This window comes from Mustela putorius, unplaced genomic scaffold (genome assembly GCF_011764305.1).
Source record: "Mustela putorius furo isolate JIRA1106 unplaced genomic scaffold, ASM1176430v1.1 tig00000421_pilon_pilon_pilon, whole genome shotgun sequence".
In the NCBI taxonomy this organism is placed as follows: domain Eukaryota; kingdom Metazoa; phylum Chordata; class Mammalia; order Carnivora; family Mustelidae; genus Mustela; species Mustela putorius.
This window is the reverse complement of record NW_025421375.1, coordinates 2986969-3012578: the sequence shown is the minus strand read 5'-3', so window position 1 is coordinate 3012578 and position 25610 is coordinate 2986969. Positions and strand designations below refer to the sequence as shown.

The window sequence follows — 25610 nt, the reverse complement described above, 5'->3', positions numbered from 1 at the left end:
TTTTTGATTTAAGGCGATGTCAAAACAGCAGGTCAGCTAATTCCACTCAGTCCCACCTGTCACTTGATGTGTATGTCAAGTAGGCAGATGATTGACTGGCTCTTGTTTCGCCTTCATATGAAGGAGATGGTCTCTTTTTTATTCAAGCAGGACAAGGACTATTTATATGGGAGCAGTGATTTTAATCGAGGGAAGGTCTTGCTTACATTCATTGTAACTATATAAAGAACAGTCACGAAGTCCCGATGTATCCCGGTTAGCGGTTACCACCTTTCTGTTCTCCATGCAAATTTTAATCCTTCCCTATGATTTACGGATATCTGTATTTATGCTGATGGCAGACAGACACTACAGCAGCCCCTGATAGCTGATTCTTAGATCAATTGCTCCGATCTCTTATTTGCTTTTCTGAGAAATAAACTATTGGGTTAAGGGTTAAGAACAAGTAGCTTGGGGAGAAGAAAAAAAAAAAAATATATATATATATATATTTCATATTGACCTGTTCCATGTTGGTGTGTTCTAGCTTCGTTCCGGTGGAAAGACATGAAGGCTTTGCACATTAATTACGTGCAGGCCAGGCATCTAAGGATAGAACCAACGGCCGACCAGTTCATGGTGTATGTCACAGATGGGAAGCGACGCTCCTTGGAGATACCATTTCACATTATCATCAACCCCACGAATGATGAAGCTCCTGACTTTGTAGTGCAGAATATTACTGTAAGAGACATAACGGGATTTTCAGTTGCTTCTTTTTTAAATCATTTTCTGATTTTATTTTCACCAAGTTCATTTACATTGGTCCAGGTGCACTTAATACATTAAGTTGAAAAGGAATGGGGGAGAATAGTCACCTGTATTCTAGAATACAGTTACTTGAAGAATATTATTCTAGTAGTAATGATGGCAATTGCAAGCATATAGAATGCATGAATGGACTTATAGCTGCATAGATAAGAGGATGGAGTACTTACTAGGTTGTAGGTGGTATTTCGAGTCCTTTACATGTACTCATGGAAAGGCTTACAAGGCTTTTAGGGTGATGGTATTATTATGATTGCCTTTTAGTAACTGCAAAAATGAGACACAGAGAGGTTAATTCTGTGGCCCAAGATCACAGAGCATGGAAATAATTGGCATATAGGGAATGGTACATAGAAGATTTGCCCCCAGGCAATTTGATTTTATAACATGCCCTCTAAACCAATGCTATCATGACAAGGACTCTTAATTCACATATATTAAGGCATCTTTTCATATAGCTATTTTTATTTTTTTAACTTTTATTTATTTTTTTTAAAGATTTTATTTATTTATTTGACAGAGAGAGACACAGCGAAAGAGGGAACACTAGCAGGGGGACTGGGAGAGGGAGAAGCAGGCTTCCTGCTGAGCAGGGAGCCCATTATGGGACTCGATTCCAGGACCCTGGAATCATGACCCAAGTTAAAGGCAGATGCTTAATGACTGAGCCACCCAGGTGTCCCATATAGCTATTTTTAAAGATTTATTCATTTTGAGAGAGAAAGAGAACGAGAGGGAGAGAGAATGTGTGTATGAGCAGGAGGGGCTGAAGGAGAGGCAGAGAAAGAATCCTCAAGTAGACGGGTCATGATCTCCGGGTCCTGGGATCGAGCCCCACATTGGGCTCTCTGCTCAGTGGGGAGCCTGCTTCTCCGTCTCCCTCTCCCTCTGCCTGCCTCTCTGCCTGCTTGTGATCTCTGTCTGTCTCTCTGTCAAATAAATAAATAAAATATTTAAAAAAAAGATAAAACCATTTTTACATGATAATGTTTTTTAGTTTTATTTAAAAATTCATATAGATAGTTAAAATGACCATAATATCACTCCTCAGATAACATCTGTTGTCTTTAAAAACATAATAATAAAATACGTAGTTATACAAGTTAAAATATTGAGGAACATATGCAGTGAAATATGAAATATGACAGTCTCCCTCTTCTACAGCCTCTACCCATATCCACTCCCCATTGACTTTTTAGTAATTCCTCAGAAATAATTTGTGCAAATGCCAATAATATGTGTTTGTATGTGTGTGTGTATATATATGTTATATATATGCAATTTTTCTGTATTTACTTATAAGTCAGGGGTCATATTATACCTAGTACTCTCCACTTTTTAGAAAAACCTAATTATGTATATTGGAAACCTTTCCATATCAGCATGTAGTCTTTTAAAACAATTCTGTATTTTACATACAATTATTTAATTCAGAAATATGTACAGCAAATCTTGATTAAATAGAGGAATACAGGCTTTGGAATAAGAGGGGTTTGGGTATTGCTGTTTACTGGCTGTAGGACCCTGGATAAGCTATTTCTCTCTGTACTTCTGTTTCCTTATCTGCAAAATGTGTATCAAATCCTTAAGGGGTAACCATGTTGAACAAGATGGTCAGGCACATACTAGTCCCTTAGTAAATAGGTCTCATTTGTATTATTGTTAGGTTTACCATCTTTTTTCTGACATTTACCAAAGCAAAGATGATTTATTTTGAAGCCATTATCTAGCCTTATTTGTCACTGAAAATTATCAAATTCTAAATGCACAAGTCTTTATTTGATTTGGATGGTCTACTGACTCTTAATGGTATCTGAGAGTCACCTCACCAAGAGACTTAAGACCTAGCTCCTGCCCTTCCCTTTCTCTTGGCATGTGGGTTCCTCTGGAGAGCACTTCAGTAATTACGAGAGAGAAGAAACTCTACAAATGATTCCTTTTATACTTACCTCTGTTGTCTTGTATCTATGCAGAGCTAGAGTTTCTGAAATAATTAGGCCACTGGGAAATTGTCCCTTGCCCTTCTCTGAAAGTAATCATGCTTTTTACCTGGGCACTCCTTAGAGAAGCTGTTGGAGGGTATCAGATAGGGAGCCCTATGTGTTACTGCCAGAGCTGGCTTTAAGTTTCAAGTGATTTTTTTTTTTTAATAGCCCTATTTATTATGCTTTCTTGGGGAAAATCTGTTTGTCTTGTAGAGAGTCAAGCTTCCATCAAGTTGGGCTGCAACTTGCCAAAAAATATGAGGTTTTAAGATGTCCTAATTCATTTCAAGTGGCTATACTAGTGAGTTTCTGCATTTTGTGCATATTGATCTAAACCTTTTATTTAGCATCTCAATAAATGAAATGTGCAAAAAACGAATCTTAATTTTTCAGTGAAATTTCCCGGTCGTGTTGTGAAGTAATTTACCATCTGATAAATGAGAAAGGAATGAGCCATATAGTGAGTCCCCGAGTCCTAAGCTTTTAGGAAGAAGGGTAATGAGAACATATTTTCAGTGGCTTTATGAAAATTTTTGGAGAAAAAGCCAAGCTACCATCAAAGATGATTTCATAGTTATATCACTGCATGTTAAATTATGATGCCATCTTTGTCTTTAATAGGGAAGGCCAGATACAAGAAAACCGACATCATTTTGGCCCAGGTATCAGCATGGCAAGTGATTTCTTCTTCACGCATGCGCAGTAGACGCTAGTCGCGGGGAGCCTCCCAGTAAGAGAGGCTCGAGAGAACGGGCATTTTAACAAACCTAAACTTTATGTATCCTTCAAGGCTTACATGGCCACTCTGCCCTGAAGACACTCCTGGTCTTCTCCACCCTTTTGCACTTCCTGTTTATTCATCTTTAGTATCGCTAGATAAATTTCTTGTTGTATTATAATCACCGATGGACAGGCCTTCATGGTCTCATCTGACTTTGGATAGAATATTTCATTCCCCACAGCACGAGGCCCAGTGCCTTGCAGATTACCAGTCAGCATCTGTTCGATGGATACAGTCTGATTATTTAGGTCTTGCTTTGTTTCAAAAGACGAAACAGGTATTTCTTTGTTCTCTTCATTCTTGCTATGAGAAAAAGATCCAGACAGCTAAGTACCATGTCAAGTTCTAAATGGCTGGAGGCTACCTGAGATGAAAAACAGTCCGTTCTCTTTGAATTTAAAGGATTATGAAACCTGGAGTGGGGGCTGGGGGTAGGAGGAGTTTGAGGCATGAGGGTTGGGGAGAGGTGAGGGACCCTGAATTAAAATAAACACTGTTAGGCCTCCAGAAGCCTCCTTCTCAATTGTTGTTCATTGCAACTGAAGTACAGAAGGTTTTCCTGTGATGAGAACATAGAGAATGAGAATGAGAAAGAGAATAAAGAGAATGAGAAAATAGAAAAATGAGAAACATAAAATATCCCCAGTGCACATAGCAGACATCCATGCCATTTCCGAAGCAGAAACAAGAATTGTGAAAGCAGCAAGGTTCAGGAGGTTAAAATAACAGATTAGGATCTGAAGGTGAAAGGTCCACACTTAGTTTTACAGTTGAACTCTGTGACTTCCAGAAAGCAAGCATTCTTTTGATTGCTTTTGATTGCTTTTCCCCCGAGCTTTGAATTATGGGTTGGGGGGGATTGTGTGTGTATGTGTGTGTGTGTATCTTTTGTTCTTTAGGAAATGAATAAACTGCTTTGAAATCTTCAGAGAAAACATGAGAGAGATTAATAGATTTATTCTTTTCTTCTAAGCCCATGTTAAACCAGCCATTTCTTTTTAGGACTCATTACACACACATTTCATAGAAAATTTGTAATAGGATATCTTAAAATCATTTTTTTGAAGCAACTTGCTAAAAGAAAGACAAATGTTATTTTGACACAGCTGACATGCCGACTTGTTTTTGCTCAGGTGTGTGAGGGTCAGATGAAAGAACTGGATACCTCCATCATCAGTGCTGCTGATCTGGATGTTCCCAAGGACCCCTTGCTTTTCAGTGTCACTCGTAAACCACGCCATGGCCTCCTCATCAACAGGGTGCTTGGCAAAGACTTTCCGCAAAATATGCAGCCTGTCAACCCCGGCCAGAAGCATGAACTCGTTCAGAACTTTTCCTTGGAACTTCTCAAGAATGGTAGATCATGTTCCACTTCAATTCACTTATTGTTGTTGATTTAGTAATTTAGCCCAGAAAAGCTAATAGTAAACCTCAGATACAGGAAGTGAAGAAATGGCATTCAACTACTTTATTCATTTTATCTCTCAAGAGTTTTCTCTGGGCTCTGGATTCATGTAGGGCATGAAGCCTCAGTTACAGATAGTGTGCAGTTGAAAAGGAAATAGTGTTTTCTTTCACTTTGGGAACATCACTAAAAATGACATTTGTGGGGTGCCTGGGTGCCTCAGTCGGTTGTCTGACTCTTGATTTTGGCTCAGGTCATGATCTCATGGTTGTGGGATCAAGCCCTGCATCAGGCTCTGCACTCAGTTGGAAGTCTGCTTGAGATTCTCTTTCTCTTCTCCCTCTACCTGTCCCCCTGCTTCGTGCTCTCTCTATTTCTCTCTGTCCAATAAATAAATAAATCTTTAAAGAAAATGATATTTATGATTTGGGGTATTTTAGCTCCAACTTTTTCGCATCATAATAAAAAATTCCTTTTAAAACTATTGAGATGATGGACCCAAATTTGAAGAGATTTGTTGGCCAAAACTTCTATGTTCAGAACAAATATAGAACCACATATAATAACATTACTCTCAGTGGAGATAATTTGTTCTTTAAGGACATGACACATGGGAATAGCAGCCTGAATTATTTTTTAATTACTCTTTTTTTAAAAAATCAATTTTACCCTATTTTCCAAATAAAAACATACTTTTAAATATTGGAGAAAAGGGCGGGTCTAGAATCACTGCATACTCTCTCTCCTTCCTGCCTTGGCCAGGTTAGCCAACACAGTGCCTTCAGAACCAGGGTAACCTCTGACCTCCCCAACCACCCACCCACCAGGCACTCCAGACCATCCCCTTCCTGGGCTGGCTCCTTTCAGCACCGGTTTAGCACTTTTCTACTTTCTACATTTCTCCATTCCCCAACAAGATTAAGCTCTCTGCCCCCAAGTTTATTTTGCAATGGCTGTGCCACATTGTGTCATGTTTGAATTTGAAAAGTTAATTCATATGTTACTTGGATTTTGTCAGTTGCAAAGAAACTCTGAGGGTTAAGTGATGATATTGCCAAAGCAATAACCGTGTGTATCGAATAATACAAATATGTTGTTACAGTGTTCTTCTTTTCAAATTTAGGACAAAGGAAAAGGAATAATCATTCAAATTGTACTCTCAAAGTCTGTTTTGTAATTCAGTTAAATATTATTACTTATTATATTACTAGGCTAAATAAGCATGCATATTGGGTAAAGTTTGCACCATAGGATGATTTTGAAGAAAAAATAAATGGTTTACATAAATTAATGCTTTGGTCAATAACTTAGTAACATTCTCAGAGATTAGATTTTTGTCTTTATTTTATTTTTGATTCATTTATAGCTACATTTTAAAAATTTTTTCAGTATATTCTCAGATACATCCTCTAACCCTAAACATACAGAATTTATAAAACTACTGCCACATTATGTAATCTGGCTTTCTTTCTTAGCAACTATAAGAAGCTTCTTACTTTTTAAATGTTAATTGAAAACATGTTTGTGATAACTCCAGCTTTTCATTAGATGGGGGTGTTGCACTGTAAATTTTTTTACAACTATCTTCTATTTTTAAATATCCAGAGAGCTTTTCATTTCTTGATATTACAGGTTACATATAAATATGCTTTATGTATATTTTTGTAACATAAATCCTAGTGCACATCTCTTAAAATTTTTTTGCCATAAATTTTTATAATGAAATTACTTGGCAAAACAGGAGAGCATTTATAATACTTTTGGGGGAAAACTGCATGAACATGCTTAGTTTCCTAATCAAGAATGGATATATTTTTTAAACTTTTGTGAATTTTGTAGTCAATAACAGTCCCTCGTTTTAGTCTTAATTTGAAATTCTTAGAGTATGAGTAAGATTTACCATACTTTCATATTTATTGACTATATTTGTTTCACCTTTTTGTAAATTACTTGATAATGCCATTTGCTCATTTTTCTATTCATTTATACTAACTTATAAAAGATCATTAACTACTGATGTCTCATAATTTTGTTACATATGTTACCAGTAACTTTTTCCTCTTCTTATTTGCCTTTTAATTCATGTTCTTAAGTACAGAAATCACAAATTGTAAGTGGTGAAATTTATTGTTATTTTTCTTTATGTGGTTTTCTTTTGTTACTGTATTAGGAAGATGCTCTACATTCAGACATAAGATATTTACTTGTATTTTCTTCCAAATAATTTAAAACAGCTTTAATGAGATATAATTCACATGCCTTAATATCATAACAAATAACAATATAACAATATAAAACCTACCAATAACATAAAAAACCTACCATTCAGAGGTTTTTAGTATATTCATCATCACGATTAATGATTTTTTAGATCATAGAACACTTCCATTATCCCCCAAAAGAAATAAAATACTCATTAGCAGACATTCTTATCCCTTTCTTCCTCAACCCTTGGCAGCTAGTAACCTATTTTTTTTGTCTCCACAGGTTTATTTATTCTGACGTTGCAGAATCATATAAATAGAACCTATGATCTTTTGTAACTTCTATTTAACATAATGTTTTTCTTTAGCAATGTTTTCAAGGTTCATCTATATTGTAACATGAGTCAGTACTATGCCATTCCTTGTTATTGCCAAATACTCTATTGTATGGACATAGCACATTTATTTAATCTGTTCATCAGTTGATGGATGTTTGGGTCACTTCCACTACTTTTTAAAAAAATATTTATTTATTTATTTATTTATTTGTCAGAGAAAGAGCACAAGCAGGGAGAGCAGCAGGCAGAGGGAGAAGCAGCCTCCCTGCTGAGCAGGGAACCCCATGCAGGACTTGATCCCAGAGTCCTGGGATCATGGCCTGAGCTGAAGGCAGGTGTTTAACTGACTGAGCCACCCAGGCATCCTGTCCTTTCACTTTTGACTGTGAACATTCATGTATATGTTTTTGTATGGATATGTACCTTCATTTGTCTTGGGTCTGTATCTAGGAGTAGAATTGCTGGGTCATATAATAACCCTATGTTTAACATTTTGAGGAACTGCTAAACTGTTTTCCAAAGTAGTAGCATCAGTTTACATTCCTACCAGTAATGTATGAGAGTTCCAGTTTCTTTGCATCCTCACCAAAGTTTGTTACTGTCTATCTTTTTATGATAGTCATCCTAGTAGGTGTAAGATAGTATCTCATTGTGATTTTTATTTCATTTCCCTAATAGCTAATAGTGTTGAGCATCTTTTCATGAGTTCATTGACTATTTGTCTATGTCCTGACATCCATCTTCTTTGGAAAAATGTCTACTCAAATCTTCTGCCAATTTTGTAATTGGGAGTAATTTTATCATTGAGTTGTAAGAGTTCTTAATGTGTTTGGGATACTAGACCCTCCTTTATCAGGTATCTGATTTGTAAATATTTTCTCCACTTCTGTGGGCTGTTGTTTTACTTGCTCAATAGTATCATTTGCAGTCCCAAATTTTTAATTTTCATGAGATCTAAATTACCTTTTGTTTTGTTTTGTTTTGGTCACTTGTGCTTTTGGTGTCTTGCCTAGAAATCATTGCCTTACTCAAAGTCACAGAGATTTACTTGTGTTTTCTTCGAACAGTTTTTCTAGTTTAGCTCTCACGTTTAGGTCTATTATCAATTTTGAGTTAATTTTTGTATGTAGTGTGAGGTAGGGATCAAACTTCTTTTTATTGTCTGTAGCTTTTGAGTTGTCTCTGCACTATTTATTGAAAAGACCACTCTTTCCTCATTGAAAGTTTCTGTGCTCTTGATGAGAATCAGTTGCTTGTAAATGTACGAGTTCATTTCTGGACTCTTCTATTAGATTAATCTATGTGTCTGTTCTATGCCAGTTTCACACTGTCTTGATTACTATAGTTTTATAGTAAATTTTGAAAATGAAAAATGTGAATCTCCAACTTTGTTCAAGATTGTTTTGGCTATTCTGAGTCTCTTGCATTTTCATGTGAATGCTGTGTAGGTTTTTGAAAAGTAGTTTTATATAAGTTTTTCTTCATCTAGGATTTATTTTGGTTCTTGTCTTGAGGTCGATATCTAAATATAATTTTCCCCAAGTAATGAACCATGTTCTCATACAGTGTATTAAATGATATATGCTATCCTCACTGATGTCTAAATGAGATCCTTATCAAATACTTAAGTATTTAAATATGAATTTTTACCCAATTAAGAGGACAGTCTTACTTCATAAAACAGTTTAATTTCACCCAATTGCACTGACTAATGAACTCTTGGTGATATTAATACCTTGGAAATTAAAAAAGATTATGTGTGTTTTGAAACAGCTTAATCATAAGAAAGATTTACTTTCTCTCTCCCTTTTTTTCCCTGCTTCTTCCAGGAATGAAGTTGGTGTATGTGCATGATGACTCAGAGAGCCTTGCTGATGACTTTACAGTCCAGTTGTCAGATGGGAAACATAAGATATTAAAAACCATTTCAGTGGAGGTCACCCCAGTTAATGATGAGAAACCAATGCTGAACAAGTAAGCTCCCTGAAAAGAGTCCCTTTCAGATGTTCTAGAAAATTTTGTGGTCTGGAAGACTAGGTGCAAATGTCATGTGTGTCTTCCAGGGAGAAACAAGACTTTGACGGCTCTTGTCTATCGACTCGTCCCACCTACTCATAGAACTTTTAGTTCAAATGTTCATGTAACATCTCCCTAGTTATTTGATTTTCCTCTGAAAGTTCTAGTTAGAGGTAAATAATTAAGAATGACTGAGCCTATTGTATGGAATGAAGAGTGTCCTAGGTATTTAAACACCTGTACACACACATACACACACACACATACACACACCCCAAAGTGCAATAGATTATGTATAGACTTAACTAACATGTGATAATATTAACAGTAGACAGTCCTCCCCGTGGATTCGATCAAACTTTTAACCTGGAGTGGCTGAGTTTAACTTATATAAATGCCATCGCTTTTGTCATCTACGTATTTCATGATCCACCAGTCCTCTATGTTCCATCAGGGTCAATACTCTTTTCCCACCTGGTATCAAAATGATCACTTAAGTGATCGTTTAAAAATTCTGAGCTGATTAATTGCAAACCATCTCGGTGACTCCCTCTGTAACTGATCAGTGTGATCATAGAGTAAAGCGTCTTGGTCAGATACATTTCTGCAGCTCCAGCCATGGCTCGTATTACTGGCCACCACACACAGCTGGACCAGGGCAAAACTTGAGGAGGCCCATCATTCTGGTGCTGGATGCAGAGAAGTGTCTGCTTCTTTTGATGATCGTTTTTTGGAGAATTGCATCTCAGACATCAGTTCCACTAAAAATCTGCAGCAGAATTTTCAGTTTTCTGGGATCTAGCTGGACTGTTGGACTGGGATGACCCTGATTTACAAAAATGAAAATAGGAAGGGTATTGTGATAATTAGGAACCCCCCCCTTTTTTTTAAATTTTAAAGATTTTGTTTATTTATTTGACAGAGAAAGAGATCACAACTAGGCAGAGAGGCAGGCAGAGAGAGAGGGAAGCAGGATTCCTGCTAAGCAGAGAGCCCGATGCGGGTCTCAATCCCAGGACCCTGGGATCATAACCTGAGCCGAAGGCAGAGATTTAACTGACTGAGCCACCCAGGCACCCAGGAACCCCCTTTCTAATGACCTCACTGTATCTAAGAGAATGGGAGGGAGGGGCAAAACGGGCGTTCATTAACAGACACTGTATTGGATCTTTTAATGGACATTTCCTTAAATCCTCACCACAGTTATGGGAAGTAGGTATTATCCTTGCTCGCAAAATTGAGACCAGACAGGTCAAATAACAAGGTGTCACTCAACTCTGATTTCCTGTTTCGTGATGCATTCTTTTTTTTTTTAACTAACATATAATGTATTATTTGCTTCAGGAGTATAGGTCTATGAATCATCAGTCTTACACAATTCACAGCACTCACCATAGCACATACCCTCCCCAATGTACATCACCCAGCCAACCCATCCCTCCCAACCCCCTCTACTCCAGTGATCCTCAGTTTGTTTCCTGAGATTAAGAGTCTCTTGTGGTTTGTCTCCCTCTCTGGTTTCATCTTGTTTCATTTTTCCCTCCCTTCCTCTATGATCCTCTGTCTTGTTTCTCAGCTTCCTCATATCAGTGAGATTGTATGATAATTGTCTTTCTCAGATTGACTTATTTCACTCAGCATAATACCTTTGAGTTCTATCCACGTCATCTCAAATGGCAAGATTTTTTTGATGGCTGCATAATATTCCATTGTATATATTTACCACATCTTCTTTATCCATTCATTTATCGATGGACATCTAGGCTCTTTGCATAATTTGGCTCTTGTGGACATTTCTCCTATAAATATTGGGGTGCACATGTCCCTTTGGATCACTACATTTGTAACTTTAAGGAAAATACCCAGTGGTGCAATTATTGGGTCATAGGGTAGCTCTATTTTCAACTTTTTGAGGAATCTCCATCCTGTTTTCCAGATTGGCCGCAGCAGCTTGCATTCCCACCAACAGTGTAAGAGGGTTCCCCTTTCTCCACATCCTTATCAACACCTGTTGTTTCCTGAAAAATATGGACCGGTTCATGAATTTGCATGTCCTCCTTGTGCAGGAGCCATGCTAATCTTCTCTGTATCGTTTCCATTTTAGCATAAGTGCTGCTGAAGTGAGCACTGTCAACCTCTTTGTAAGTGGGGATAGTAATAGTATCCTTTTCATAGGGTGGTTGCAAGGATTAAATGAATTAAAATATGTAAAAGTATTTGAAAGATTGGCTAGTACACAGGAAGTGCTCCTAGGTGCTAGTTATTATCATTATTAGGAGCTATTCTCACCCTAAAACCACGAAGATGACCCAGTTCCTCATTTATTTCAGTGCCAATCTATTTAGAAGAATAGTTTGTGCTTTGTCCATTTCTGCCCAATCTCTCCCACTTTATTAAAGCTGCTCACTTAAAAGTTACCCTTGGCCTTCCTATTGAATTGAATGGCTCGTCTTTCCTTGCTGGACCTTATTAGAGCATTTGCCTCCATTTCTTTGGAATACCTTCTAGATGCTATAGTAGATGCTTCCAGAGTTCTGGGCCACGCTCCTTCAGCCCCCTGCTCCGTGATTGTAGTTGCTCTCATGGTGGGACACATCAGGCTCACTGTCAGGGTCACATTACCAGTGCCATGGTTCATCACTGCATTTGCCATGTTGCTCAGGGCTTTCTGTGAAGCAGCATTGGCTCATTTGGCCCATTTGATCCAGACACAGCAAAAACACTCTGACAGTAGCTCTCAACCTATGGGAGCTAGTGCAGAAGTAAATGTCCCACACTCCCACCCTTCAGAAGCACAATTTTTTTTTAAAAAGAGATTTTTTTTATTTATTTGAGAGGGAGAGAGAGAAATAGGGAGATAGAGAATGGGCAAAGAGGAGAGGGAGAAGCAGACTCCCCAGGAGCCTATAATGCAGGGCTCGACCCTGGGATCATGACCGGAGCTGAAGGCAGATGCTTAACCAACTGAGCCACCCAGGTGCCCCAGAAGCACAATTTTTTTTTTAATAATTTGGGGGTTTGTTTGTTTATTTATTTATTTATTTATAAAAAGATTTTGTTTATTTGCCAGAGAGAGAGCACCAACAGAGGAAATGACAAGCAGAGAGAGAGAAAGAAGCAGGCTCCCGTTGAGCAGAGAGCCCGATGTGGGACTCGATCCCAGGACCCTGGGACCATGAACTGAACCAAGGCAGAGGCATAACCCTCTGAGCCACCCAGGTGCCCCCCCCCCACCAGAAGCACAATTTGAAGCATATTCTCTATGGTTCTTCAAAGGATCCCCAGAAGCCCTGAGTCCATAGCCATAAACACCTTTCATTGCCTTACTCCTCCTGCTCTGTCTCGCTCCTCATTCCTCTCTCTTGTTTCCTGGAATCACTTCCCAAATAAATCACCTGCACCATGGTCCTTGTCTCATGGTCCCTTTTGGGGTAACACAGACTATGACATACTGCCCTCTCCTTTGTCCCCTCTGATATCTAATTCTGGTAACTTTCTCCTACGAGCTTATTATCTTCTTCATCACATGGGCTTCCTTCCTGTTTTGATTAATCTATTAATGGTACCACTCACCTCCAGAATCAACCAGTCAGCTGATTCATTAGCCTTCAAGAGGAATGGGATTCATGTCTTCCAGGAAAGAGGTGGGCAAAAATCACCTCCTTCTGCCAGGGAAGATGTCAGCTCTGGAGAGGCAAAAGAGTCACCAAGTACAAGAGGTTAGAAGTGAGGTGTCTGGGCTCTGGCTTGTCAGCAGAGAGCCTGGAAGCTACTAGAACACCAGTTGATGCTACTGAAATGTCCTTTATCTGCATCCCAAGGAAACTTCATCGGTTTTTATGGGAAACCAAGCAGTCAGGTTGGACAGCTTTTGGCCTTGTGTGGTGACCCAAACTGAAAGCTAGAAACAAAGGTGGAAAGAAATCCCTTCCTCACTTGGGTGAGACAGAGGAAATGGCCGTATTGGCTGGGAGAGGAGTAGAGGACAGTAGCAGTATTTATAGCAAAAGCAGCAGCTGCTCATCCCTGCCGTGTCTTCAGGGGCTAACCTGGCAGGTGTGGCACTTGGAAAAAACAATCGCTGTGAAGGGAACGCTGTCTACCCGGAATGTTATCAGGGAAAGGGAGGGTAATGTAGGGGGCCATGGATGGCCTAAGTGTCACCGAACTCGTAACAATGCTCGTAACAGTGCTTCAAGAAGGTACCAGAACCAGGGGGACTAAGCCAGTCTGTCTCTTTAAGTAAGTTTTTATCTGTAAAATTTGAGTGATACTGTCTTGCTCACTTATGTCATGGAGCTGTTGTTGTAGCAAGTGAAATATTGGAAATAAAACCGTTCTATAAAATAAATTACAACAGAAGATGGTGAAGTGCAATGCATAGAAACAAGCAGAAGTCTTTAATTACTTCACACCATGTTACCTGTGACTGCCTAGTTGCCTTTTAGGGCTTTGACGTGTAAAGTGAAATGAGAGCCTGTTTCACGAGCCCGACTCATCATTTTCGGTACCTTGGATAGGGAACAGCATTCCCTAGCTGTTGAAGATTGCGAACTGTGATAGTCCTTGTGAATGCACCCTGCAGAAGCGATGCCTTCTATTTTCCTATCAACCTAGACATCTTCCTTTCTACAGGAAGGCTGAAATTACCATGAAAATGGGTGAAACGCGTATTATTTCTAGTGCCGTGCTTTCAGCCATAGATGAAGATTCACCCAGGGAGAAGATTTACTATTTGTTCGAAAGGCTTCCCCAAAACGGGCAGCTTCAACTTAAGGTTGGTGGTCTTTTTACTGTTCTTTTTCAAAACTAATGTAGCAGGTATACATTTTCTTAGTACACAGATTTCTATAACTGAAGCTATTCTCTAATAACCATATTTTGCCCAGAGGTAGAAAATTTAATTTTCTTAGTTTGGGGTGAACTTACATCATGCTAAATTTTCTTACTCGACTCAGGGCAAATTCAAACACTATCAAGATTCTTCATTATTTCGCCTCCACTGGGATCATACCTAAATTTTGGGAGAGTTGAGTGGCTGGGGTAAAGCAAGTTGTCTAATTGCTGATGAGAACCATGCATCCTTTGAGATATCTTCATCCTTCCCAGATTTAAAAAAAAAAAAAATTTAAATAGAGGTTATAGAGCACTTATTGTGGATATTAACAAACTGATGCTGAAGTTTGTATGGAGAAGCAAAATTCACAATATAGTGAACAAACAGGAAAACAGAGTTAGAGGAATGGGACTATCTGGCTTTAGGACTCACTATAAAGCTGCATTAATTCAGGTAGTCTGGATCTGATGAAGGAACAGATGAATAGATCAATGAAATAGAATAGAAAACCCAGAAGTAGACCCTCATGAAAATACAGTCCACAGATCTTTGGCAAAGGAGCAAAGGCAATACAATGGAGAAAAGATAGTCTTTTAACAAATGGTGCTCACCGATCTGATTCAGACTGTGCTTGATGCCCAAGGAGGAGCCCAACTCACATGATAGATCAGTCGCTTGAAAAGGTCCCATGAGTAATCCATCAAAATGTTTGTTTGAATGATGGATGACGTCTAGCAACAACCACTGCCAGCCATCCCCAATGCGATTATTTGACTGAATGCTTAACTTTTAGTATAATGTCAGCACAGTCCTAGAAGAGCAGTGAGGATTCATTCTGCGTGGAACAGCTTGATTATCTTAGATCGTAGGCACCATAGAGAATCGGAGTGAAGAGCAATCACTGATTTAAATTGAGGTACAGCTGTGTCCTTATTTCATTTCAAAGAGTAATGAAGCAGAAATGCAGTGAGAGCTCACGCATTTGGGTAGCATGGGAAGTGAAGGGTTTGGGGTATGTGGAAATGCAGATGGGTCCAGCTTCCCGGTATGACACCACATCATTCTTTCCCAGCTCCTTTGGGCTTTGCCAAGTCTCTCCAAGACCAGGGACTGGGACTCTAGGACTCCTGGACTTTCCCAAGGGTTCTTGTGTTCTTGTTGATTTTCTGTAGTTTGCACCACCTTGAGTCTGACTCTTATTTTCTTCCTCTTTGGAGGCTTGCAAATGATTTTGTCAAGACAGAGCCAGCATTTGGGAGTGTAAATGGAGAATTGCATGGAGATGGGAGACAGGAAAAGCTATCTTTTTCTGTATTTACTTTCTCAGAAAGATGACAAACAAAGAAAGTTAAATAGAAGGCAGGTCATCCGGTTTGAAACCTGAAAGAGTCTGTTTTAAAAACTAAATCTGGAAATAGGTTTAGGATGGAAACACATAATGACCTTAAATATTACAACATAACTAACTTTCACCCAGTGAGCCCTGGGGCAGAACATACCTCTGTACAAACATCAGATGAACAGATATATTAAAGAAGAGGAAACTTTATCAAAGAGGATGTAAAGAGAAGTGGTAACACAGTGGTGGTGGGGTGGGGTGGGGCGGTGAGGCATTTTTGCCAGGAGCTGGGGGTCTATAGAATAATGTGTCAAAGGAAAAAAAAAAAAATCCAAGGATTTAAATTTCTATTTTAGTCTCTTAAACCAGACAAGGAAAAGTACAGGATTATATTGTACAAAAAATTTGTAAGATGACATTTTTCTTGAATTTTGTCAAATGACTTTCATGAGCTATTCTTGGGGCAAGTTATGTATCTTCAGAGAATAACAAGAAAATTAGTATAAATCAGATATAGATTTATTAATATTGTGTTTTGAATACTCTCAGTTGTCAGTTCCCCCTAGCATAAGAACCTCTTTTAATTGAGGATACCACAATTTCTGCACTGAGTTCAGTACAGAATATGTGCTTAACTGATGTTAGCATGTTTTTTAGGAGATATTGATAAAAAAATAATATATGATATTTGCAGTTATGTTTCTTTGCTGACTCGATATAAACAGAATGATCAGGATCTTGTTAATTTTCTCTGGGCTTCAATAAAGCTGGGAAATGTACTGGGAGTAAATACATCCATCTTATTTTTGTTTTATCTAATTCAGATAAGTCCAGTGATAAACCAGTTTGAAAAAATAGGTTTGATTAATTGTATGATGATAGGAACTAAAAATAAAAAAAAAAAGGAACCTTCAAATGAAACATATTTAATTTTTAAAGAATCAATTTCAGGAGCTCGATTACCCACCTGCTCTCATTAATTGGAATATCTAATCAGCTGTGATTACTCATGATAAATACCTTGGAAGTAGCGCCACTGTTGAATTGCCACAAGACTGTCACAAATCTTTTGGTTGAAGGTAGTTTTCTCCCAAGGTCTTCATTTGTTTTAATGTATTTCTTTGAAAGGAAAAAAAAATAAGATAAAATGGCAAAATAATAAATTGAATCTGGAGTTTCCCTGAAATATTATTTCTCTTGGAGGCTTACAGGGAGTATAGGAAATATCAATGAACCTAACTTGTAAAGAGGGGTGCCTGGGTGGCTCAGTGGGTTAAGCCACTGCCTTTGGCTCAGGTCATGATCTCAGGGTCCTAGGATCGAGTCCCGCGTCAGGCTTTCTGCTCAGCGGGGAGCCTGCTTCCCCCTCTCTCTCTGCCTGCGCCTCTGCCTACTTGTGATCTCTCTCTGTCAAATAAATAAATAAAACCTTTAAAAAAAAAAAAACCAACATAACTTGTTAAGAAAAAAACATGGGTGGCTGACTAACTCTGGCACCTTTCAGGTAGGGAGGGACTGGGTCCCTGTCTACCCCGGCATGAAGTGCACTCAGGAGGAGGTGGACCTGAACTTGCTGAGATACACGCACACCGGAGCGATGGATTCCCAGAATCGAGACACCTTTACCTTCTACCTCTGGGATGGTGACAACAGATCACCAGCACTGGACTGTCACATAACCATCAAGGATATGGGAAAAGGTAAAAACATCTCTCTCAATATTTATTGGGACCAAGTTTTAGAACCAGAAGTGAGCTGCTGAAACACTCAAAGGTTTTCAACTAAATCCTCCTCCATTCCTTCCTCCCTTCCTTCCTTCCTCCCTTCCTTCCTTCCTTCCCCCTCTCCTCTCTCTACCTCCCTCTCTTTTTTCTTTTTCTTTTTTTAAAAGATTTTATTTATTTATTTGACAGACAGAGATCAGAAGTAGGCAGAGAGAGAGAGAGGAGGAAGCAGGATCCCCGCAGAGCGGACAGCCCGATGCGGGGCTTGATCCCAGGACCCTGGGACCATCCTGAGCCGAAGGCAGAGGCTTTAACCCACTGAGCCACCCAGGCGCCCCTACCTCCCTCTCTTTTTGACTTTCTTTCTTCTATCCCTTGTACCTGAAATTCCATCTCTTATGATTTGCCCCCCTGACTCCTCACCTGCCCTGCCTGGGAGCTCTGAGGCTCGTGAGAGTAGCCCATCAATTTGTCGTTTTTAGAATTTCGAGAGCCTATTGGAAATCCAGCCTTGCCCACAACATGGCAGCCTGGGCTGCTTTAAGAGTCAGGGTTTTCTGTTACAAGTAACATTTTACCAAATCAATACGAAAACTCTAATTTTCTCTTCAGGAAGAGAGTTGTTACTTGAAAAACAAAGTCTCAGGGGAAAAACATTTCCAATATAATTACAAAAAGAAATAAAAACATATTTTAAAATTTAGAGCTCAAAAAAGGAACTTTGTCATTGAAAAGGTTAGACTGTTGCTCATTTTCACTGTGAAAGTGTTAATACCAGCTCTTTCAGGGGAGAACACGAGGAGATACTAAGCTGCTCTTGCATGAAGCAGACCCATTCGTGTAATGGGACTCAGCAGCATCTAAGCGGGAGAAGGAGGAGGGTGAAAAAATACTGGGAAGAAAACTCAACAAGGCAAAGTGTAAGCTTTAATGTTACGCAACTCTCACCACCCCAAAGCATTGCTTAGAGTTTATGTGAGGAAGGCACAATTCATTTCTTGTTCATCTGCACCATCCCAGAGTCTCTATATTCTTAGGACCAAGCATATTCTTGGATCTTTGATACATTTTTGATTGACAGAATGCTTCCCTTTTTGCCTTGCTGCCAGGAAGCTCAGAGGACGGCGATCTTACATCACCTGTATGATCGAGATCCAGCAGTCCTGAATTTTTCTCTTTTCAGTTGCCGTCAGCTTGATTGATTTTGAGATGTTTATTTGGGGTTCTAAAATAACATATTTTATTAGTTTGTTTCCCAGTTGTAAAATATGTTCCTTGAAGATGGCCAATAAGTGACCCTTAGAGAAGCTAGATATGACTGTATGCATTTCTTTCTTTCCATAAAGTAAAGGCTACTACGTTCATCATCAGTGCATGTTCAAGCAAAATGTAATGCAAGTCCTGTGTCGTGGAGATGGCTAATGTGTTAGGACAGACTGCTCTTGGCTGAGATGGCTAATGTGTTAGGACAGACTGCCCTTGGCTAAGCACAGTGCATTCACGGGGTAGGGGAGGGGGGAGTTCTGCTCTACACAACCATCTGGGGATTTTTTCCAACTAGAGGATCCTTCCTGACTGAAGGCCTTGGAGACTCTCCGGAAGTGAAACACGGAGGAAAATGAGAGGATGCCTAGCCCGGGCTTGGAGGCACCTGTCTTCTGCACCTTCCAGTGTCTGAATGCCACATTAGGGAAGTCTGGGCAGTGGAAACTCTAGTGGTGCGCCCAGGAAATGAGGCTGGTGAGCGCCTGGCCATTCTCTGCTGGAACTGACCTGTGATTCTTGTCCGAAAGGATTCATGAAACTTATATCAAACAGATATTTTAACCTACTAGCGTTTTCAGAAGTTCCAGATTCCTTTTCTTTGCTCCTTTTTACATCATGGTGTGTTTTACATCTATAGAGTGTTGTATTTTTTTTTTTTAACTTAGTGTGAATTTTCTCAGGTTGTAGCATAACTTGAGAACTGTCATTGTTCATCTCTGAATAAAACTACACTGAATATTTAAACTAAACCGCAACCCTAACATCGAGCATCTAGATTGCCTCCATTTGAGAGCGATTATAAATAACATCGGGCCTTCCATTGTTCTGTGGCTTGTGATTTGCACAGTGGCAAAAATGATATGAGTTATCTTTGAGAGAAGCTTAAAGGGACTTCATCTAACAGTTGACCTTGAACCGTACTCTGCTGTCGCTGTGCTGAAAAACTGCGTTGAGAGAAAGCCCAGCTGCTCTTCCTCCCCTCAGATCCATCTTCTGCTCCTGCTGAAACATTCTGTAGGTGGTTTTTATGTCCTGGGCTTTGTTCATCTTGACTCCCAGGAGGCAAGCCCCATCTGGGGCTCAGGTTTTGATTTAAAGTTAAGATGCTCTCTGATTCTCCATTGCACCTAAGTTAGATAGCATTTTGAGTTAAAAGCACCAATAATCTACCAAAAAGACCAACTTAATCATCTGAAACAGAGTTTCTCAGTCTTAAGATTACTGACATTTTGGGACAGATAAATCTTTGTTGTAATAGACTTTTTTTTTTTTTAAGATTTTATTTGTTTGACACAGAGAAACACAGCGAGAGAGGGAACACAGTAGAGGGAATGGGAGAGGGAGAAGCAGGCTTCCCACCGAGCAGGGAGTCTGATGTGGGGCTCCATCCCAGGACCCTGGGATGATGACCCGAACTGAAGGCAAATGCTTAACGATTGAGCCACCCAGGCATCCTGTAATGGATTTTCTTATGCATTATAGAATGTTTGGAAGCATCTCTGGCCTCACCTATTAGATGACTGTAGGAACCCCCAGTTATGACCACCAAAAATGTCTACAGACGTTACCAAATATGCCCCGGGGACCAAAGTTGCCACTCATTGAGAACTACTGGTCTCATTGTACTTCCTTGATATTTTATTTTTTTTGTTCCTCATCAGACCTAACATCTTTTTAAATTTTATTGACAATTTGTATTTTTAAATTTAGAAATGGCATTTACTTCACACATATTTCTAGTGTTCAAGTTTGTGCTCTGAAGTCAGATGGTTAGATTATAAATTCTAGCTCCATCCTGTATTTTATTATTTTTTAAAGATTATTTGCTTGCTTATTTATTTTTTTATTTATTTGACAGAGAGAGAGAGAGGGAGAGAGGGCAAGCACAAGTAGGGGAAAGGGCAGAAGGAGAGGGAGAAGGAAACGGCCCTCTGAGCAGGGAGCCTGATGTGGGGCTCGATCCTGGGACTCCAGGACCATGACTTGAGCCAAAGACAGACGCTTAACCAACTCAACCACCCCTAGCTTCACCTTTGATTAATTGAATCATCATTAGCAAGTTAGATACATTTTTCTGTATCTTAGTTTCCTCATTTATAACCTGGGAGATTATATATAGCCTACCTCATAGTTAGTGTGAAGTTTTAAGAGCCTTACCCCTGTGCCTGACATAAATTAGAAGCTCAATATTGGAGTTATGATTTTTTTAAGCAAATAAAGTGAACAAAATTGAATTATCATCCTTAGTTTGTAAAACTGCATCATTTGTCCACATGTGGCCCACGTCTCCTCATTTATGCATTTCATACACGCATTCATTTATTCTCTTTTAAATACGTAATACACAACTGTGCAACCACAAGGACTGGAATACTGACCGTAATGCACATCTGCCCATGGGCTTCTCCCATCCTGCCTTGAGAGCCATCATCCTGAATTCCGTGTTCATATTCTTACTGTGGTTTATGGTCTTCTGGGACTTGCTCATGCAAGGGACAAATGGTAACAAGCTACCTCTGTGTTCCATGTGCCTCTAGTTCACTCATTTCGCTACTGTTTACAATACAGTAGTACCATTAGATCAGAGCTCGCTTACATATTTACTTTTTGAAAAGCCCTTTGGGTTAGCATTTTCAATGAGGACAGGGCTGCTGTGGCCATTCTGGTCCCATCTCCTGGGGGCCAGTGTGTGCTTCTCTCCAGCACACAGCTGGAGTGAAGTCGCTGGGTCACGACCAATGTGAATATCCTACTCTTTACAGCATGTTGCTGATCATATACCCATTTATATCCCTACCAGCGGTATCCTCTTCAACACTTGGTGTCATCAGAATTTTAAATTTTTGCAAATCAGAGAGTCACAACCTGGTTATAACTTCTTGTGATCTTGATTTGTATTTCCACGGTGATTGATGAGCTTGAGCATTTTTTTGTATCTCTGTTGGCCCTATGTGTTTCTCCTGCTGTGTCTTATCTGCTCCAGTCTTTTGCCTGATTCTTTTTTAACCGTAATTCTATCACCCTTTCTAAACCATAGTGTTTTTGATTTTTACAGTTTGGCCTTTGGCTTTTTACCTTTACCTTGGACTTTTTTTTTTTAATTTGGGTCTTGACCGCAAGCTCTTCTGCTGTGCAGGTGATATTGTCATCCTTGTGAAACCACTGGTGGTGTCTAAAGGTGACCGGGGTTTCTTGACGACCACCAGTCTCCTTGCTGTGGATGGAACAGACAAACCTGAGGAACTGCTCTATGTCATCACCTCCCCTCCACGGTTTGGCCAGGTCGAGTATGTTCGCTATCCTGGAGTCCCCATCACAAGCTTCAGCCAGATGGACATAGCAGGACAGACAGTCTGCTATGTGCATAAGAGCAAGGCAGCTGTCTCCCGTGACACCTTCAGGTGAGCCCCAAGGAAACTTTTCAGAACCCTTTCCCTGGATTAATGCCTTGACAGACCAAAGGTGGCAGAAAATGAGTTCTTTTCCAACTCTTTTATAGCAATGGTCTTCTGCTGCCTAGGTGTATGAAAGGTGGAAGTGTACGATTAATTGGACAATAGCACAGCAAGAAATTAGAGCCTGTTGTTTAAAAAAAAAAAAAGCACATCTAAATGCCAGCTACTCTAGGAGAGGAACTAAACACCTTTGAGTCCCAGCTAAGGAGAAACTAAGTGAATTTTCTGCTTTTATGGGGTATCTTTTTCTATCTGAGGAAAGGCATTTAGTGGTAAACATTTAGCACAAGCAGACATGGCTTTTTGATATGATGTGTTGCAGGATCTATATCATAAATCATATTGTTATCAAGTGTCCCCATAGAAACAATGTTATAACTGGGGGCTGTATACCTATTTAAGAATTCTATAACAAATAAATCATTGGGATGAATTACAATCTGGTGAAAAGACAAAGATACAACATTAATGAAAGTCCACATTCATTTAAAATACTGAAATCTATTTCTAGTCACAAGATTAGAAGGAAGACAAACTCTAGAGGAGCAATCACTTAGCAGTCCCCAGAGCTGCCTGGTCTCAAGGTCCTTGATAGAAATCCAGATCTCCAAGGCTGGGATGAAACTCTAGAAATCTTGAAGTACCTGAGAGGCTAAGTTGGTTGACCATCCAACTCTGATTTTGGCTCAGGTCATGATCTTAGCTTCCTGAGATCTAGCCTTGAATTGGGCTCCACACTGGGCATGGAGCCTGCTTAAGATTCTCTCTCTCCTTCTGCCCCTCCATGTCACCCACACCTGCCTCTCCCCACATAGCCCACCCAGGCACTCACTCTCTCTCTTTCTCTCTCTGTCTGTGTCAACAAATAAAAAATGAACCTAGAAATCTTGATTAGACTAGCCTTTGGGGGAATCATTGTACCTATGCAGTCTTGAGTTTTACCAATTAACATGGAGGCCCTGAGACCATTGGTTAATTTGCCATACTTGAAGAGCTTATGACCCCCAGTACAGTTTTCACTATGTCAGAATACAGCTTCCAGTATGGTGCCTGGCTTACTCAGTCAATAAAACATGCAACTCTTGATCTCAGGGTTGTGAGTTTGAGCCCCACAATGGCTGTAGAGTTTCCTTAAAAAAAAAAAAAAAAACAAACTTTTAAAAATACAATCTTCAAAAGAGCACTATAAATTAATGTAAATGTAGCACTTATCACTATCATATATTTTCTCTCTCTAAATTCTGTATGTTTGCTATGAGAGACATTGTTTAAATGTCAGTAAAGATGATTTTGCATGCCTTCTTGGAATTACGACTTGGAAAGATGGCTAAGATAATTAACTGTTAAAAAATTGGGGGAAATTTGAACTTGTATTTTCTCTTTTTTTCTCTTGACAACATGTCCTTAATAAGTAGATAATCATTTGGTTGATCAATATCCAAATAATAATTTAATGTTTGAGTGTTGCTAAGCATTAACTAAAATGTCAGATGTGGGGATTCCTTTTCATGCTGGTTCTTTCACTCTAGAAGGGGTAGAGTTGTAGACATTACACTCTCTACCACTGTGTGTAGACTGTGTAGACACAGTCTTGGGGTCAGTTACCACCTTCATTACTTACCACTCTGTGGTCAAATCACACTTCCTCCTGTGCTCTTGTGTCCTCTTTGTGAAAGGAAATGATGTTTATAGGACTTGTTTTGCAGGGGTGATGGGAGATATAAATGGGTTTATGCATGTAAAGTACTTAGAAAAATATGTGGCACATAAGAAGAATGAAATAAGTATTAGCTGCTCTTATTACTACTATTATTATTAATACTCTTGTTCTTATCATTGTTTATTATGTTCTTTCCTTGGCCCCCTTTTTCTGACAGTGTTTACAGTACCAAGATTAATCTTGGAGGAAAGAAATTACAAAGAAGAGTGATGATTGTTCTTTCTTCCCTTGTTACTTATGGAGGTTGGGTGCTTCTTGGCTTAATCAATGTATATCAGATTTAGGGCTTTTAATTTTACACCCATTTCTGGAACTGCTTACTCCTGTCCATTCCCACTTTCCCTGGTCAGTGCCCATGGAAGAGTCTGTGGAAAACGTTAATAACCATTTGGAGAAAACAGTGACCTCGCCAATGAATAAATATAGATGTTCGGAAATCAAGCTTAGATATTAATCAGGTGGTGTTGAGGAGTAGAGAATGAATTACAAAATTTCTGTATGTGAGGATTGAAGATACTCTAAAAATTTCCTAATCCACATCCATAGAAAGTCATACAAGATGACATTTTAGAAATCATTTATTCTAGGAATTTTAAATTTTATTTATTTATTATCGTTTTAGAGGGGGAGGGGCAGAGGGACAGGGAGAGAGAGAATCTTAACAAGGCTCCATGCCCAGTGCAGAGCCCGATGGTGGGCTTGACCCCACGACCCTGAGATCATGACGTGAGCCGAAACCAACAGTCGGATGCTTAACTGACTGAGCCACCCAGGTGCCCCCAAAATTTTTTAAATATTTAGATCTTGAAGAGATTTACTGGGAAGATTGATAAAAATACATTCTTGACTCTCACTCCAGAGAGATGACTCTGCTAAATCCAGTCTTGGGCCAGAAATCTGTATTTTTCAAAGCTCTCCAGAAGATTCTGAAGCAGTCAGGACTAGCAATCACTGGTCTGGTCCAGTCCATTGTTCCAAGAACATTCTATGGAGCTTTGAGGATTTACAAAAGCCATCTTGGGGCCTCCCGGAAACAGAACATGAAGGAATTGAATTGGTGAGGCTCTGGGACCCTCATCCCAGTTTACTGATAAAGCTTTCGGGGTTTTTTTAGGTTTAATTGTTGTTTTTATGTTTTGTTTTGTTTTTATTGTTTTTAGTTTGTTTTGTACGCTGGGCTCCTGGGCAAGATTTTCTTTTAGCAGAAAGCCTGTGGCTCTGTTTCTCAGAGTGAGTAATTTGGGCTAATAGTTACACAAAGATGCAAAATGACCTGGGTTGGTACAGGGAGAATGCAATAAGTGACAGGGAATCCAGAGTAAGAAACTACTCCCTCCTTATTGTTTCAAGAAAGAAATCTCAGGCTGGGGCTCCTTTGGTTTCAACAGCTCTTCAATATTAACTGCTTTCCTTTTTAGCAGACAATACTGTCCTTGGGTTCCAAGCCATTGGACCACAATACCTAGCAAGAATTAAAAACATCGTTTTCTTGCATTTATTTCTGCAGTATTTATGGGATTAAGTTTTTAGTAGTAAATATTTTCAGCTTTTCTAGTTAAAAGATTTTCTCTTAAATACATTTGTTTAACTACAAGAGTGAGTTGATCTAAAGCAAAATAGTAATAAGAGTATAGGTGGTAGAAGAATATGGCAAAAATTATGAAGATGTTGTTTGAATTTAGGAAACAGGGGTGAAAAGACACTGATTTAGTCCAATCCCTTCATTTACGCAG

The 25610-nt window shown here is 39.2% G+C and overlaps 1 protein-coding gene and 1 non-coding gene across 2 annotated transcripts in view; one reads left to right on the top strand and one right to left on the bottom strand.

The window, feature by feature from the left end:
• The window catches only part of FREM1 (FRAS1 related extracellular matrix 1), a 181547-nt gene that overhangs the window by 106820 nt on the left and 49117 nt on the right, over positions 1-25610 (top strand). Inside the window, 6 exon segments of the mRNA XM_045079647.1 lie at positions 527-723; positions 4707-4929; positions 9350-9494; positions 14172-14313; positions 17217-17412; positions 21839-22103. Of these exon segments, the coding sequence (XP_044935582.1) occupies positions 527-723; positions 4707-4929; positions 9350-9494; positions 14172-14313; positions 17217-17412; positions 21839-22103 (1168 nt within the window).
• Positions 11558-11664, bottom strand: LOC123392008. The gene has a single exon (XR_006606687.1). It is a non-coding gene; the product is annotated as a U6 spliceosomal RNA (small nuclear RNA).